Here is an 18472-nt window from a genome sequence, read left to right on the forward strand (position 1 = left end):
GTGATTTTGCTTATTTCAAACTTTAGTAGATTTTCCCTTGCAATAGTTCCTTTTTAGCATAAATCCCTGGAAAATTTTTGAAGCTAGGTCAAGTTAGAATATTTTTACACATCAGACATAATCAGATGTATTGGTGAAAAAAGGCATCAAATTCACCAGTAATATCCACTATAGCTTAATGACATTTCAGCAACTTCTTTTATATATGTATTTTTTAAAATTATGGTTGATAATATTAATCTAGGATAGAATAAGCCCTGTGTGTTCAGAAGAGCAAAAGAAACAAACAAAAAGAAAAAAAAAAGTCTCTACATGATATGTTTTTCAAGGCTTTTTACTTGGACAGTTTTTCTTCTAAAAAAGGGAAATAAGTCTGAATTCATCCTCTAGCAGTGTAAATCACAGCAGGATAAAAATTATCTCATTCGGCAGAGAACATTGAAAATAAATACCCTATCATGCAAATTAAATATCAAGAAATTGTATAAATATCCTTTCAGTACAAATGACATTAGATTGGAGTTAATTAAAAAGTAAGAGATTGACAAGGGGGAGGAAAATTCATTATGTTTTTTCACTTGAGAAATTCTGATAGTCCCTTGCCTCTAACAAAGTTGATCTACAAACAGGTGTGAATATGAAAATGAAACGTGTTATTAAGAAAACTACTTGGAGGGGAAATGGATGCCTCACTCCCAAAACCTTCTAAAGAGACTGTTTTTGCCAAAGACTTCACAGTACTTCAGGGTGTTTTTAGTCAAGTTTAAGCTACTAAAGTGAGCCTTGGAGATGATGCAATTGAAGTGATTTATGGTGGCGGTGCTTTTTCATATTTTTCCCCACTATACACAACAGCTAAGACAGCAGGATGAACATTGCAGAACAGGGAATAATCAGGTAGTATTGATAAAATATCTTGATAAAGCATCTACTCCTTTTATAAAATAAAATGAAATACTAACTGGTAACTTAAATTCTAGATAAAGGTTAAAGAGTGAGATGACAGAGTAGAAAGCTTGAGTAAGCTTTTAACATTTCAAAAGCTTAAATGTGTGGTCTTGGCAAAACCTGTACTTGGTAAATTTATTAGTGAGCTAGATAAAAAAGTTTCCAGCTTAGTCACATTTAGAAAAATGTGAAGGTATCAGAGACTTGCAGGTGACCAGTCTGAGGGCAGAAGATGTTGCAGGTCAAAAAAGGAACAGCAGTTCAGTCTGTGTAACGAAGAGCACATAAATAACACTAATGAAATATACAATCCTTTACTGATCTGTAATTCACTCTAACTGCATATACTAAATATTATCAGGTAACTTATTTCACCAAGACAATACATAGGATATAGAAAATCTATATCCTATACAATAGGATATGACAATGTCCTATACAATAGGATAGGACAATACATAGGATATAGGATATAGAAAATCTATATTATATACACAGGATATAGAAAAACTGCTGAAATTGTTAAAAATAGGGGAGGAAAAACATTTAAGACATACAGAAATAAAGTTTGCTTTAACACCCCCACCCCCCAAAAAAGAAAAAAAACTAATGATAAAAAGAATGCTTTCTAACTGACTAATCCTTCGGATTCTTTTCATAGGCCAGTTAACAAAGACCTTCTTGGTAGGAAACAAGAAGAGAAAATTCATGTTTCTAGTATCTCACATTTTTCCGCTCACAAACATTTTCCTTTTTAGTAACCCACCGTATGGATCACTGTTGGAGAAAGACAGTAGACTGAAATGGTTTTCTAAGTAAAGCAAGTCCTATATCTTTCTGTTGTTAAAACACAGAACATTAGTTGTCGATTCCTCATCAGTGTGAAAACTTGCGTATTATTAACAAATACATTACAGATTGAGCATCATAATAACCTTCAATACACCATCTGTCAACAGCAGCACAATAGCCAGGACTGTAACCAGTCACTATGGATGAGCTGTGTAAGCCCACTGTCTCTCAGTTCTAAGTCGAGTTCCAAAAGTTGAGATAGATGGGTATAACGGCATCTCCCACCATAACCATAAACTGAGTTAAAAACAGCCTAACAGATATCCCATACACCATTACACATATTCACACACATACATGCCTGTGTGAACGTTTATGTGTGTATATACACACAGGCACATATATACCTGTATGCATACACAAACACATAAATACATACACAATCTCTACTGCATATAAAGTCCACCTCAAACAAATTAGAAAATACAAAACCAAGTTATTAGAATATCTTTCACAGCCATGAGTGATACATAGATTAAAAAAATAATAATGCTAATAACAAGAAATACTTTTTTTTTTTTTTGGGGGGGGGTAGTTTTCTGTATGCTGAATATTAGGAAGATTTTGTTTGTTTGCTGTCCCATCTGCACGTCTCTTTCTATCACCTTTGAAAGGTAACTCTAATTACAGTATTATAGAATAATAGTTTGATGTGGTAGAAACTAACACAAACCAAACAGTAATTGCTTTCAGAAAAGAAAAGTGTTGAAATGTTGTCAGTGTGGTTTTCTATTTTATGAAGATGAGATTTTAGAAATATTTTTTTTTTAGATAGATACTGTGATTTTGCCATGCTTTGCATCAAGATTTCAGCATATCAGTTGTGCATACATCACCTAGGTGAAAGGAGCCATTTTATTGTTTTCCTCACCCAGTTATAATCAATGTTTATTAAAGTTTCAAGCATGACTGTCATCAGAGGTTCATTGGATGAAAAGGGATTCTGCTATATATATTTTCTTCAGTACCTGAAAACTCCTCAATCAGGGACATTTAATCCTAGTTTCCCTAGCATGTGCACACAGAAACAATTGCCTCTTTCTAGATTCAGGAAGAAAACTTTCATTGCTTGTAATCATAGCCAGTACTTATTCAAGTATATCATTATTAAGTAAATTATGACTAAATCTTGAAATAATTTTACAAATCAAAGAGCAATGAAACAAAAAAAAAGAAATATACATTCCTTTGGAGCTTACTGAGACATTTTCTCTTTTTTTTTTCCTACCAATTCCCTTACATTGCTTTATTTTAATAAAACATGGTCATAGTTAATATGTTGTATATAACCATTAGTGACAGATCTCAGAATTTCACCCATGAATCAATTACCCAGCAATCTTTATATTTTATGTGTGGAAATATTCTTTGCCTTAATATTAAGTTGCTGTCACGGATTTTTCAAGTATGTCTGCCAAATGGTTTATAATAATGGGCTTATTCTTAAGACAAATATTCATTATATTACACATGCTGTATTTTTATCATGAGACATCAGGAAAAAACTAATGTTTGAACACTTAAATTTAAACGCTCTAACATACAGCAGTGAGAATTCTGAACAGCACTAACTACAACTGCATTCTGCCTGTAGCAATACAGTTTGTGTATGCAACAGGAAAAAGTATCTGCAACAGCAATATGAGAGATTTAACAAGATATGATAATTCGTGTGGGGCATATGCCTGGGAATATTGTTCCATCTTGATCAGTTTACTACACGATTTTATTAGCTAAGTGAATTTATATGAAATTCTGGTTATAAAATAAGCAGCTTGATCAGTAAAGTATGCAAAATTTCAGAAGTGATAGTATTCAGCTCACTGAGTGAATTGTACAGCTGAGCAGGAGAGGTTCGCAGCTGGATGTATAAATTATAAAGGTGGATCAGCCAAGTGTGCATCTTCATTTAAAAAGAATTTTCTGAAAGCCTGTTAAAATTCAGCATGTCCCTAGGCTATTAAACTATGCAATTTCATCTGCAAACTGTTGAACAATGTAACTGGAAGGGTATCCTACTGTATCAACAGAGCAAATAAGAATTCTTTTTGTTGCTCATATAATCATGCCACTTACCACAAGTGGACAGGAAATCAAGTAAATATTTCTTCCACTGCCAAAGGGTATCACTGATATACAGACTGAGCAGACCAAACACTTCAGCTCCAGCATTCCTTCTCATCATCACACTCCCTGCTAGCTTCAGCAGGTGTTAAAGTGGGATGTGCTTGCAGAGCACGAGAGAGGAGAAAGTCATCAGCTAGTTCTATACAAAGAAATCCAGATACCGTGGTCAAGTCAGCTGAGAAATGTGATGAAGGTGCTGCTCAGCTGTGTCATTCCTACTGTCACTAGCCAGTGTCTTCAGTTCTGCAAAGTGCTATCTGGGATATAGGCAAAAGGAGCGTGAGGAATTGTTCAGTTAGGATGGTATTGATTAGTTTTAACCGGCATAATTTACACAGGAAGAAAACACGCTTAACATTGAATTTTGACTATGCTTAGATGAGATATCTCACTGGAACTAGCTTCAGATAGATTCATATGTCCAGATCTTTCTGTATGTTTTGTATTATTGGTTCAAATGACCTGAAACCTTTAAAAGACAAACTTGGCTAAAAGTAGCTGTTTTCCTATTAAGGCTAATTAAAAGTGAAAAGAAAACAAAACAAATAATATGCGTTAAAAATAAGAAAAGGCTATATTTCCTCATTAGACAAGAACTACAAATTCTATCCAATGTTGTAATTAATTGGATGCTTGAATTGTTATTACCCTGTCAATAATCACATATGCTCATTGGTCTACCATATATGTGCTGCATGCCTCTTAAAGGTCTAGTTGTTCATATAACAATTTTTTACTCTGTGCACCTCAGACTGAATTTTTTTGGATCACAAGATTTTAGCTCTCTGCACTATGAAGTAAATAATTCTTTGACATGTTTTATTTCTTCCTACACTGAATGGATATTTTTACTTCTACTTCCTTTTTTTTTTTTCTCATAATAATACGACTTTTCAAATTTGTGAAGTTGAACATTAACAATTTGCATATATTCAGAATAGATGATGTTCTATTAAAATGCCATTCTGCTGTGGAATTAATTTTATTAGGAAAGTTAGGATTCCATTTTATTCAAGGACACCTTTTATAAGATTTGTTCATGAATTTATAATAAATATGTATTTCAATCTTTTTTGACCCACATTGTTTAGAAGATACGGTGTGTGGTATTTATGAAGAGTGTTCATGTGTGTTCATAATACACTTGTGCAGCTTTTCATACCCCTCCCCTATTTTAGTGCACAATGTACTTAGTGGATGATTAAAATAAATTGATGGAACTTCTTACGACCTGCATAGTCTTCATTTAGGGTACACACTTACTGAATTCATTTCAAGAATTTTATAATTGAAATTTTGCTACAGTAGTGATTTCTTTTTTCTCTGTCATTACTCCCTTGGGATAGTGATGGGAAAGCACAATGAGATCAAATCTCTGAAATTGAAATGGACAGAGAAAAATGAAGGTAAACTCTGTGGTTGCTTAGAGACATGTATAAGTTTTGGTCCAATACTCAGTGTCCTTTGTCACTGAATGATTAATGAACAAGCAATGTTTGTTTACTGCAGGAAATTAAGGCAGTAAATAAAAGCACTATCGCTTTTATTTATCAGGGAAGTCTACAAGGGCACAGAGCAAAAAATCTAAGATTAGAACAGAGAACCAAGAAATACTTTATACATTTGGATTCAGCACTACAAAAAAAAAGAAGGTTTAGAACGACATGCATTAGAAATATTTGATGTGAAAGAGAGACAAAGTACATTCTTATGTACAAGTAGTTGGCCTTTGGGAGCCAAAAAAAAAAAAAGCCCCCCGATAGCTTTTGGGAAATGATACATGGAAAATTGCTCTGCAGAACTCTGGTTCTATATAGAGACTTTCAGGAGCCAGTCACAGGGAAAACATATCTGGGCAAGGCTAGGAAACAAATATAATAAGTATTTAAGTAACAGATTTTTATTTATTTATTTATTTTTAAATAAAACTGAAGTTACCATTTCATGGTCTTGAACAAACCTAAGATGATTTGAAATAATCAAGATGTACTACAGGATATCCTATCTACTTCTGGCTAAGACAAGTCATGTCAAATTTCATGACAACAAAGGTGTCAGAAGTGTCTAAACTGAAAATGAGCTAATTTCATTTGTCCTGTCTGTATCCTATTTGTAATCAACATTTCCTTTTTATTCATTCCAATGTATACTATATTAATTAGATTGAACATGCATACCAGAAAAATTGACATATGTTCAAAATTGCCAATTTTAAACAGCTACAGGAAAAGCTAGCCATACAGACCATGAAATATTGCTTGAGACTAACAACTTGCCATTTCCCATTATCTTTTGTCTTAAAAACTGAAATATTGCATGTTCTTCTCTAGTCAGTCTTTACTACAGTAATTCTTCCAAGACAAAAATCACATTTTGTTTACCAGAGAGACAATTAGAGGTTCTTTGCAAAGCTCTGAGAAAATATTGTTGAAATATTAGGTTTCTAAGCAACATCTGAATTTTAAGCATATTCATTTTAGGTCCCATTTTTTTCTTTTTCCCCTTCCCGATCTCTTTTTCTAACAAATGGTGCATGAGAACTTGTGCTGTGTTCTTGGCTATGCAGCCTATACTTCCCTCATTGGAATTTAGCATTTGTAAAAACTTCTGATAAAAACACACACACAAAACCAAATACGGCTAAAAATACAACAAAAAAACTCTAATATATTCCCAAGTCTGGAATTTTCTCAAAGTGATAGTGTTCATGGGTGCAAATAACAGTTTGGTACTATTGAAATAATAAGATCCTTCAGGAAAACAAATAGTTTCTAGTTCTATAAGGACTTAAGGTGATGTCTCTAAAATAACAATACTAGAATTAACTGTGGAAAGTAATATTGTTAGTTCATTTTCCAAAAATAATTAATTTGATATCTACTTTGTCTGTAAAAATATATATCTGTTGATTTAAGATGTTAAAATAATGATTAAAAAGTGGGAAGAGGTTCCTATCCCCATGTCACATCTGCACATCTAGCATTCCCTATGCGGTTCCCATTCAGATGGACAATGCAGGTAAGAGAAAGAAGAAAAGTTTCATCTCAAACAACCAGAAAATTGTTCATCACTGCGAACAATCTGCAGCACAAAAAGTGGACTAGGTAGGTTCTTAGACTTGTAAAATTGTTCGAAGAGTTGTGAAAAATGTATTTTAATTGGTTCGCTCTGAAAATCTTGCTTCCATTTCTTTAAATAACTCTCAGAGTTATGAGAAAAAATTCTGGTTTTCATACTTGAAGTTTTCCTGGGATGTAGAGTGAAATGAGGTCTTTGTGACAAAATGGTATGTTTTTTCTCTCACGGCAAACTTTGAAGGAACCATTGTTGAAAAATCAGGTGTAGGACCCTGGGAGAGAGAATGTATTTGTCACAAAAATTCAATGGGATGGTAGCACAGAAATGGAGAATATTCTCTGGGAAAGGAGTTATTTAATGCCCCCCAGACAAGAAAATCCTGTACTTTGAATGCAGCCACAATTTGAAAATAAATACTTGTATAAAATATTAGGTATATTGCTATATTTACATATCTACTCTTTCACTTTAAGGACCAAAATATTGTAGGATGCATGACAAACAGGCCATGCTTCTTCACTGTCCAATTTCTTACAGTTAAAAATAGGCTCTGGCTGTGTATGGTTTTGCAGCTATCTGCACAAAGAACTCCTGGAATTCTCTTGAATCATTCCAGTCAATTGGCTTTGTAAAAACATAAAAAAAAAAAAACAAAAAAAATGCAAGCTTTGAACTGAACAACTGTTATTTGTAATTGATCAATTGATCACTGAAATAAAAAAGATCAATTTAATTTAAATAGAACATTTAGTTTAATGTAAAAGTCCCATTTAATGTAAAGAGAACATTTCTTCCTGTGACTTTTAAAAATTGTACTGCAAGATCGGTTTCTACTAGGGATAAATATCACACTGGTTACAGCTTCCTTGCTTGCAGGTGTGGCTATCCTAACTATTGACTTTGTAACTCATCTCTCAGGGCTATTGCTTCAACAGACACTAGAAGCACAGCATGGTGAAACTTCATAGACACCTTTTTGCATACTAGTGCAAATCTTACTTTTTTATGTGAACAGAATGTAACTATGAATATTACATAGTATACCTATTTTTCAGTTGGAAAATGAATTGATAGCTACACAATTAAAGGCAAGGCAAGACTGACAAAACTATTTCCAGCTTAATTTTCCAATAAGGAGCATTATCCAGCAAGGCACAGTGAATTTATATGCCCCTATGGTATTCTTTCTCTAATTTTACAGCTATTTCTACATAGAGGAGGTTTTGTCAAACACAGATTTAACACACCTCAAAGATTTAAAATGTAATGGAAATGTGAGTCCCACAGAAAATAGAATTGGTCTTAAAATATAATAATTATTGAGAGATTAAATGATATAAATCTTAATCTTATTAATCAAGTTTAGATATACGGCCTAATTTCTTTATCTGTGCACTTAGAAGGAGGAAGGGAATAGGGTTAAGGTTTAATTTATCTTCAGTCGCGTCAAATAGTTCAACTCCTCAAGACCTCTAACTCCAGTTGGAGTCTTCCTCTGCTTTCTCTTTTCTCATTTTCTCAAAATACGAATTTGAGCCATAATGACTAAATGGCTAAATATACTAGCTGATAGCAGCAAAAAAGTACACCCTCTCCCCCAAGTCAAAATAATTAAATCCCCACTTATATGGAGAAGTGCATCTTTTCCATGTCTTTCATTTCATGGTTTGACGCAGAAATTTGACACTCATTCTCACGTTGAGCAATGTTTTAATTTCTCATTTTTTTTTTCTGTTTTAAAGTATTCACTTTAGTAAAAAGATGCTTGAACCTCCTTCCACAAACATTCTGTAAAGATCTACCTAAACAAAACTGTATTCCATCAAATGTTTCCTAACTTTCCCAAGCAGTAACCAACCTCCAGTTGGAGTTAGCTCCAGCTTCAGAATTTTAAATCTTATTCTTTCATATCCTTCTTCAGATTTTAGTAGGTAGGGACATTTTCTTCATCTTTAAATATAAAGAAAGCTGCAGCATCAAATTATGCACTCTTCTGGACATGCAATTTCTTTGCCTCTGCCCCTCTAGAGGTTGTGGCAGAGGGGAGCGCAATTATGACTGAATAAATTATTAATGCTTGCAATAAATGGGCAATAAGTATAGCTTTTTACAATTTGTTGGGTGTTATCAACAAAGTGGGTAGGTCAGTTACCTAGATCTGTTTTCCAAACGTTTCTTTATGCTGCTGTATTCTAGTATGATTGCTATCAGCAAGCTACCCAGTTACCTCCACAGAAGTTTGTTGTGTTTGGAGGAAGGCGATGTGCTCAGTAGTTCATTCAAGAACCACTGAGACTGTCTTATTTTTTTTCCCTATTTTTTATATTGCACCTTCAAATTAGTCACAGTAGTACAATATTTTTTTCAACTACTTAGCTGAAAATATGCTTTGAGCATAAATTCTCTCTCATTCTTTCTTTATTTTCCTTCCTGTTTTGTCTTATTTGTATTGTTCTAATTGCAGCCATAATAAATGCAATTGGGATTTATGTTTCCAGCTCTCATCATGCTGCACGGATGAGATTTTTGACTTGCTAAAAGCAGCAGACTTAGCTTTCTGTCAGATGTGTCATGAGAAGAACAAAGCTTGTTGCTTGCCTAGACTGGTAGTAGATGTGCTTACCTACTTTCACTATTATACTGTCACCTCTTAGTGTTCAAGCTAAATGTCTCCCTGAAAGTTTTCATTTTCCTTTCTTTTCCTTTCTTTCCCTTTCTTTTCCTTTCCTCCCCTAATTAAATGAAGCATCTGTGACAACTGTATCCAACTATTAGCGGAAATGTTGCATAAACAATGTTATGCATCTTGCTGTGCTGCAGCAGATCATCAACTAAAAAGCTGCGTGAACAAATCACATCTTTTCCCACTGGTTTTCTTCCCTGAAAAGCTGTACAAGTCCTTTTAAATAATCTTTAAAAGAAACCCAGAGAGTATACCTGCATGGATTGACCACAAGGACAATTCACTCCTCTGTGCTTTAAAGTAGAAAATAGCTGGCTTATAAGACATGTGTCAGCTTCGTTAGGAAAAATAAAGCACATTGCTAATCACCTAAGGTTTTCATGCTTTCATACAATCTAGATTAAAACCTGATTTCTAGGTCAACTTGGCTTACATCTCGAGAATCACACTCCTGGATGCTCTGATTTTCTTCCTTTCTTGAGGTCATGTGAAGATTCTCTTTCTCTGCTGAGGCATTTTGCTAGACATAAGAAATAAGAAGAAAATTAAATAAACAGTTATTATAGATAAAATTTCATAGAAGTCACATTAGAAAATCAGGAGAACCATGAAAATCAGATATTGCAAATTGTTAACTACTTTATATACTGCATTTTCAGCAAGTTTTATTAAAAAATGTTTTAACATGCATTCTTATTAAATCATTGCCTTATAAAGGATTACTTCTGCATAAATAAATGTCAGGACTTTCTATCTCAAAGCTGACCACACAAGAAATGGCTTGGTGATATACTGTTTTGTATGTTATTAAGGAAGATCAATGCTTAATAACGCAGTACAAGTGAAATTACATTTTCTTTTGTGCAAACATTTGGAAGGGGGGTAAAGAAGAAAAGAATTTTGAAAATTCATATTTCTCTGCCTCTTGTGGATTCTGGGACACATTTAAGCCTTGAGTTTAAGTATTTTATGAACTGCTTTAGCTTATTTCTGCTGCCTACAGTCTCTGCCTGCTGGGACCTCACGTCAGTGTGAGTTGGCAAAATGTGCTCCATTTCATGCCTTTCATTTACCTCCTTAAACTCCAAATGGACTTCTATATGGAGTAGTTACTCTACAATCTAGGCTATCGCTTCATATAAGCAGTGAATTTCCTTCCACTGAAATACTGACAGTTTTAGGCAAGATTTTCTACATTTGCTGCAACTTCTAAGGTTCAAAGAGGCACAAATGAGAAAAATATGCATTTTCTAGAGAGCTTTTACTAAATTCGTACCTCAGTAGTTTTTAATTACCTTGAGAACTTCACTATCTTGTGGCCTTAAATAGTCGAGCATGCTATAGCATGACAAGGAATTCTTTCAATTAGAAATGATCCCTAAAAATCTGAAAAATATGTCACTTGCATTAACTGGAAATTCTAATGTGTGTATCAATGCTTGTATATTCTGCTGAAGCTAACTAAAATAGCTGTATGCACCATAATTTCATGAGATGATCAGTATCAGCACCCTACTATTAGTTTGGCAGAATTACTTGTTTAGAAAGTATTCATCTTATAATGATAATGACAGTTTTTTTTTCACAAGCCCTTTCTCTTCTATCTGTATTTAGAGGTCTAATTCAAAGTCCATCGGAACTCACAGTAGGAATGTACATGACTTAGCAGAGGTTTAGAAGAATTTCCCAAATATATATTTGCTAACAAAACAAAACACAACACAACTCAATGACTCATTCGTTCAGAAAATTCTGCTAGAATGTATTCCGAGATAATACTTAAATTCCAAAAGCAGCATCGACGATCCTCTGTTTTTGTTGATGTTGTTTGTTTTTATTAAGTTTCAGATATGGGATGGGGGCAAGGAACATATCAAAATAATTTCTTTGTGAAAAGTTTGAATTTCATACATGAGTTTTGAAATGCTGAGCCATCCTTTCTCGTGTCCCTTATACTGTATGGAATTACTAATGACTATAGAGCTTTCAAAAGTGTTGCAGAACAGGAGAAAAAAATGTGCAGGTTACTGTTTGTAATATTTCTTTGTTTATCAGCTATTCAGTGAGGAATTGTTAGTTTTATAGAGCAGATGACTATCAGAAAAATGATCATGAGATGAACTGACAAAACAGATAAATACAAAAATTATTTTATGAAATAATGAATATAATCTAATACCTGATCTTTTATTCGTATTGAGTTATTTGCCTGTTTGGACTGCAATAATTACAGTTGTGCAAATTTAAATTTCCTCCTAATGAATAAGAAAGGAGTATGCACAGTGAATGATTCACAGTACATGTAGTACACAGATTAACCTGACTTGTTGACTACCTGCATCTTTACATCCGCATGGGAGGCCAGAAAAATCAGCCAGCTTGAACCCTTATTAACACAAGAAAATGTGTCTTTGTATTGACACCAGCTTTCTCAGCATGTTGTACTAATTTCCACAGAACAAGGGGAAATTTGAGGTATTTAGGCGAGACTATCATCAAGGAAGCATTTTCCCAGTGTCTTGTTTTCAAATACTACTCCCAGAAAAATGAAACCAAGAAAATTTCCCATTCTCATCCTCTTTAATATTCAAAATATTTGAGTGTGACACTCCATCCTAAAATTATCACCTTTTTTCTCTCCACAAACAAATTACAATGTTTTTCAGTTTTCACGCAACTGCTTAATCACTTGAACAGCGGGCACTGCTCAGACACCAGCCAAAAATAGGGAATGGCAACATGTCTACTTCATTTGGTGCTTGGTGTCTACTTGACAGCCATTAAGTCTCTGCTATCCTCTGCCACACTTCTGCTATTGCACAACCATCTTCAATTACGTTTCATACGGTTACCCTAAGCTGACGCTGAATCTGTACGTCTTCTAGGTTGAAATGCCGTGGTCTTGCAGTGGTCCAAGAAGTTTACCAGAACCAGAAAGACCACGTGGCAGAAGGACAGAAGACAGGAAGATGTCTTGCCAGGCCCTGGCTGGTTCCTGGAGATTTAAGTTCTGTCCTCACTTCCAGAATTACCTAGGGCATTCCTGTATTTTATGAAGGTACATTTAATCTATAATGCTTTGAAGGTAAGACTGACATCTTACATGAAACCAGAGAGAAAAAAAGTCGATATAGATAAATCAATGTTTTTGAAGGCTTATCTGCTTGATGATGATGTGGAAGTCTTTGAGGTAGACTTTGCCAACAAGAATCTTTGTTACTAAAAGTTATTTCTTCTAATAAAAAATGAATATGCTACTTTGCCTGAATTAAGCCTATTTACTAGATAACAGATTACCTAATAAAAAAGCCACCAAATATTCTGCAGCAAATTGTTTTGGAAACAGTTTCTGAATTCCTTCCCAATTTGCCTAAAGACTTCTGAACCCTCCTCAAAGCTTTTCAATCCAGGATTTCACATATGAATATTTTATTTTAACCATTTTTCATTGAAGTATTTTAGCAATTGCAGCATCTCCTGGTGTGACGTTACAAATATGACTAAAAACTGAGCTTTAAATTTCAGATACTTCAAGTAAGCAAATCTTTTACAATGGATTTAGCACATACACTTGCTGATTAAATCAGTTGGCATGTGCTTTGCTTTCAGCCAAAATTCCAGAATACTTACGACAGGAAAGCAAGCCAAACTCATTATTTCTTTCAGTTCTCTTCCAAAGTCTGTACTGGAAGAAATGACAGAGCCCACCTATGCTGCATGCCTTTGAAATTTCTTTCACTTATACTTCATATATTTTTCACTTTTGACATTCTACAAATTTTCCTCTCAACGCATTCATTTTTATCATATCTTCAAATCACTGCTAAAATTCTACAAAGTTAGATCAACTGAATTTCACCTTTTATTATCTCTTTTGACTTTGATACACGGTTCAATTCTTTACTATCTTAGACATAATCTTATCAGATCTTTGTCCTTCCCACGTCGCTTTTTGGCATCACTGGATAACTCTTACTTTCTCTGGTCAATGTTTATTGATGCTAGATGTCAGACTGCCACTGACAGGCCTGCTTGCCAGATGATTTGCCAACACAAACCAGGACATTTACTTCCTGTCACTTAGGCCATCACAGGTTAATGTTTTCTACACTAAGGGTTTCTGGTGGTATTCAATTTCCATGTTAGAAGAGGAATTTTATTTCAATTAAGGATACTCATACAGACCTAGTAAGAGTATTGCATGGCACTTTGAATGAGAAGTAAGATAATTTTTCCCCACTGACAGACACCGTCATTACGATAAGCATATTCATAGAGTGTTTTGATAAATTTTAAGTGCTGAAATCATTGGAGTTTGCCCAGAAACACTTGTTTACCAGCCCACTCTCCGAACATTCAAAACTACCTACGGCAAAGACTTGCTAGCTAGTTGGCATGCCTGGTCTTGCTGGCTGTACTTTGTGAAGTCTGTCTGTCATGTTGAGCGAGGTCAGCATGAGAGTCCCCCTGGGCTGGGGAGGCTTCTATTCACCTGCCTTCAGAGGGGTTGCTAACCATTATCTTCAAAAGGGACTACAAAGAGCTACAATTAAACTAAACCATACCTAAAGCCGAAGTTGTCCACTCTTTCCAGTGCACTCAAGAATTTGTACTCTTTTGGGAGATGTCTTATTCCTTTGGGATAGGTATGATTTATTGTCATACCTAGGAAATCCAAAATTGCTCAAAGAGTTGTAGCACTTAATGTGAAAAACTAGAGCAGCTTTATATGTAGCAGGTGGATGAAGTTGTCAGACTTTTCTGGGCAAGGTACATAGTACAAGAGCCAAAAATATCTCCTTTCCAAAATCAGTTCTGTTTGACTGCTCCTGGAAACCAGGGACTTGGTCTGCACACCACACACAGGCCAACTGCAACATAATGCCTTCATTTTGTTCAAGAAAAAGGCATCAATCCTACCATCTTTCCCTTCCCCCTCTCTTTTTAGTTGCACCATTTGTAATTGCAGAAGTATTGTTATTTTTGGATTGTACAATAGACTTTTTAACCTGCTTTTCTAGCCCTTTACATTTCAGGTGTTTCTGCCGTAGCTCTCCACAACAGAAATCACAGATAAATATGTATAACTACCTGCAGAGAATATAAGGCAAACCATTGTACCACGTTTCTTTATATCCTGACTTGAAAATCTTTCAAAGCATAACCAACACATAAAAATAAATGACCAGTCCAATTCTGATAACAGTACATCACCCTTTGTATTTCTATGACAGTAATGGTCATTGTATACGTATATATACATGTGTAGGTGTATACAACAGAAGTAACTAACTTTTCTCTACTACTCAGTCAGTATTCAATAGTAAGTGGGAAGAGACGAGCTTTTTTTTTTCTTTTTTTTTTCTTTTTCCTATTTAATCCATATCTACAGAGATACATTAACATACGGCAATTCATCTCAAAGGACTGCAAATCCTACATTGTACCAGATCTTTACATTTCTACATACTGCTTCTTAAGCAAACAGAACTCCCCTCAATTTTTCATTTGCACTATATTCAAACATCTTTAAGGCAGAAAATAGCTGCTTTCTGGTACATTATGCTGATTGAGCATTGAGCACAACATCAGAAGTTTGACAAATAATCTAGGGCAACCTCACTCCCCATTAAAGTTGAAAATTGTTAGGACATCTTTAGCATGGATACCGAAAGAACACATTTCTCATTTCACATGCATTTGTGTTGGTTGTAATGAAATTTCTCTGAGACGAACATTCATGATAAGCTCAAATGGCTGAACATCCATCAAAAGGAAAGGATTTGTTCTTTCAAAACGATCTTTGAGATGAGAGATACCATATTTAGAAGATAATTTCCTGAATCATCCTTTTCATAACATTACTGAATGCATAATCTTCCCTCACACGTGGACTTGCCTCTCAGTGGTATATGATGCTGGACATTAATATGGGCATTAAAGTTTTAACATGTTTCTTTGTTAATTGTTCCAGGATTCTTCCTCTCTTGAATATAATATTAATAAAAAAATAGAAGAAGGGAAATAAATAAATACATCAGAACTCATACAGTCACATTGAAAAGAGACAGGAGAAGTATGTGGATGATTTCTAGCACTGTTTGTAGTATTTGCTTCTACATCAAAGTCTCCCAGTTAAAGTGAGTCTCCCTAGGGTAAAAATTAAAATAAAAAATAAAAAAATACAAAACAACAATGTATTTACTTAAACACCTCAAAACAAGGGAAAATGACTCTAACAACCTTTCTAGAGGAGAGCCAGGATTGTGCTCCTTGAACACCAGATTGCTGGAAGATGATAATCTACTCTCAGACACAGGTGCAAAGCACCCTCTCCCCCTCTAGGGAAACTGAGCACTATGTGTAGCCAACTCACAGAAGTGGTTATATTAAAGATGTGAAAGAGATGCAGATGAAAATAGCGACACTTTATCTTCTTCTGGTAATACAAGACACAGTTGCATTTTCAGTATGGAGTGAAACTCCATTACCTATGCACAAGCATCTAGTGTTTATGTCCAACTGCCTCAGAGACAACCACAAAGAACTGGTGAAGGAGATAAGACTTGTGGCAAAGCAACATCCTTGTACAGAAACAGCCGGACAGCTATTCTATTGTTTCTAAATAAGCAATGGATGCCTATTCAAAACGATTCCCCAAATTCCTAGCTATGCACAAATAAAAGAAACCACATCTATTTATTATTATGCTCCGAATTCTATTCTTTTTTCCTCTAATACAGCTTATTTTGAAAGCATTATGTATTTCACATAACTTAAATACGTTTTGTAGTAGAACCTTAAACCAACATTTTCAGTTGCCTGACTTCCTTGTAACAAGTGCATTTTTTTCTTTGTATTTCCATGCAGTTGGAAAACAAACCATGAAAGCATATGTGATCAGTTTTCTCAGGATCAATACGAAGGCTTCTGTAATGATCTACTCTACCTCTGTTTTCAACACAGTCAAAAAGATGCATTTACCATTTCCCTGCAAACAAGGACTCATGATAGAGAATACCTAAGTCATGTGCTTTAATGAGATTAAGCAAAAATAAACAAAAATCCAGAGAGACAAAAGGAGAAAAAGAGTTAAAATTACCTAAGTTATCTGAAAAAAAAAAAAAAAAAAAAAACCCAGAACTGCTCCTCATATTGACCTTGTGAAATCTACAAATAATAATGTGCATGAGGCTGAAGACAAAATATCATCTCCTTATCATACAACAAACATGCTTGTATGAAATATCTGAGAATTAAAAATACTGAAATTGTTGGAGACAGCTGTTAGGTAGGCTGTTCAGGAAAACATAGCACTAAGAGAACCCCATAAAACAAAGTTTTGGACTCTGGTGAACCTAAATATTTACAGCTGAAATTACATTTTAATTGATAATGACCATCATAACAATCTAATTAGTGCATGCACACACACCGCTTGTGCATCCACATTTATATATTATATACAAAGATTATATTTCATCCTATATAATACATTCATTTAGATATAATTCTGTGCATTTGTATATGTATGTACTCAAGTGTGAAAAAGAACAAAACATTGAGAGCAAATGCCATCAGTCTAGTTACTAATTTACTTTTTTTCCTCTAAACAGGATATGATAATGTCCTGGTTCTTATTCTTCCTAACTTGTAAGTTAAAAACTTACTTGTTTTGTTTTACTTGTAAGATAAAAAGAAAATTTAATAGACACTGATGCGATGAAATTGTCTGTTACACACTCAAGTAACAAGGAATGGGACTGTTAAAAGCATTTCAAAGAAAACTTGCTGTTTAGCATAACTATAATACTGCTATTCACCCTCTACTCTGGAGTACTTGGCACTTTGCATACTGTTTAGACATAGGCTATAAAAACACACACTTGTGTCTTGTGTTGAAAGCTGTGTGCATGTTAATAGCCATATGCACTTAAGGAGATACTGAAAAAACATTTCCATTATTTCTGATGGCAAAAACAATCTGATCATTTTATAAGTCTGACAAGGTGACATTTTCAGCAGAGTTAGAGGCAGTGATTTTTTTTTTTTTTTTTATGTGCTCTCCAAGTTTTCCTCAAGCAGACACAGTTATTTTTGAACGAAATGTTATTATACTTGCTGATATCTTTAGATTTGAAGGTCACTGCAAGTTCTCTGAAGCATGAATTATTCTTTTTCTTTTTTTTTGGCAGCACCCAATTTATATTTTTATGTACTCTGTGGTTAGCAGAGTAGATGTTCATTTGCACAAAGGACAGTAAGGAAGCAATTTCCTGTTGTTGTTTGTATTTTTAACAGGAGTTTAATAGCCCTTTTGTCTTATATTTCCTAATACTAATAACAGCAGCAAGAAAAAAATGCTTGCAAACACTCATGAATGATTCAGCTTATAGGACAAAAAAGAGCTAAATTAACCAAACTCTTCATTGCAAGCCACTTTTTCTGTTCTTCTCAAGTTATACATGCCCTTGCAGTAGTTTCCAAAGTAAATGTGTATAATGTCCAGGCTATCAAGTGCTTGAAGCAGAAATACAGCAGACAGAAGCATGACATTTCTACTCTTCTTTTTGCAGAAGGTGGAACAATAGGTTTGCCACCGATACTTTTTGAATCTGTATAAATGTGTAATAAACTGAGTGCAAAGCACTGAAAGCTGATTACCCACAGCTGCTTTAGTCTCTACTGGCTCACTATAGCAATTCTATCTTCTCGTTTTAGTCTTCAATCTTCCCACTATCACTATCTTCTTTTGTGTGAAAATGAAAAGTCAAAATATTTTAA

General features: G+C 34.4%; 1 protein-coding gene across 2 annotated transcripts in view; it reads right to left on the reverse strand.

The window, feature by feature from the left end:
* Window positions 1-18472, reverse strand: part of LUZP2 (leucine zipper protein 2) — a 252885-nt gene that overhangs the window by 2335 nt on the left and 232078 nt on the right. For both annotated transcript variants that reach the window (XM_013177762.3, XM_048050882.2), the window contains one exon: window positions 10122-10208. In XM_013177762.3, coding sequence (XP_013033216.2) covers window positions 10122-10208 — 87 coding nt within the window. The remainder of the gene's footprint in view (window positions 1-10121; window positions 10209-18472) is intronic.

Source organism: Anser cygnoides, chromosome 5, assembly GCF_040182565.1.
Source record: "Anser cygnoides isolate HZ-2024a breed goose chromosome 5, Taihu_goose_T2T_genome, whole genome shotgun sequence".
Lineage (NCBI taxonomy): Eukaryota > Metazoa > Chordata > Aves > Anseriformes > Anatidae > Anser > Anser cygnoides.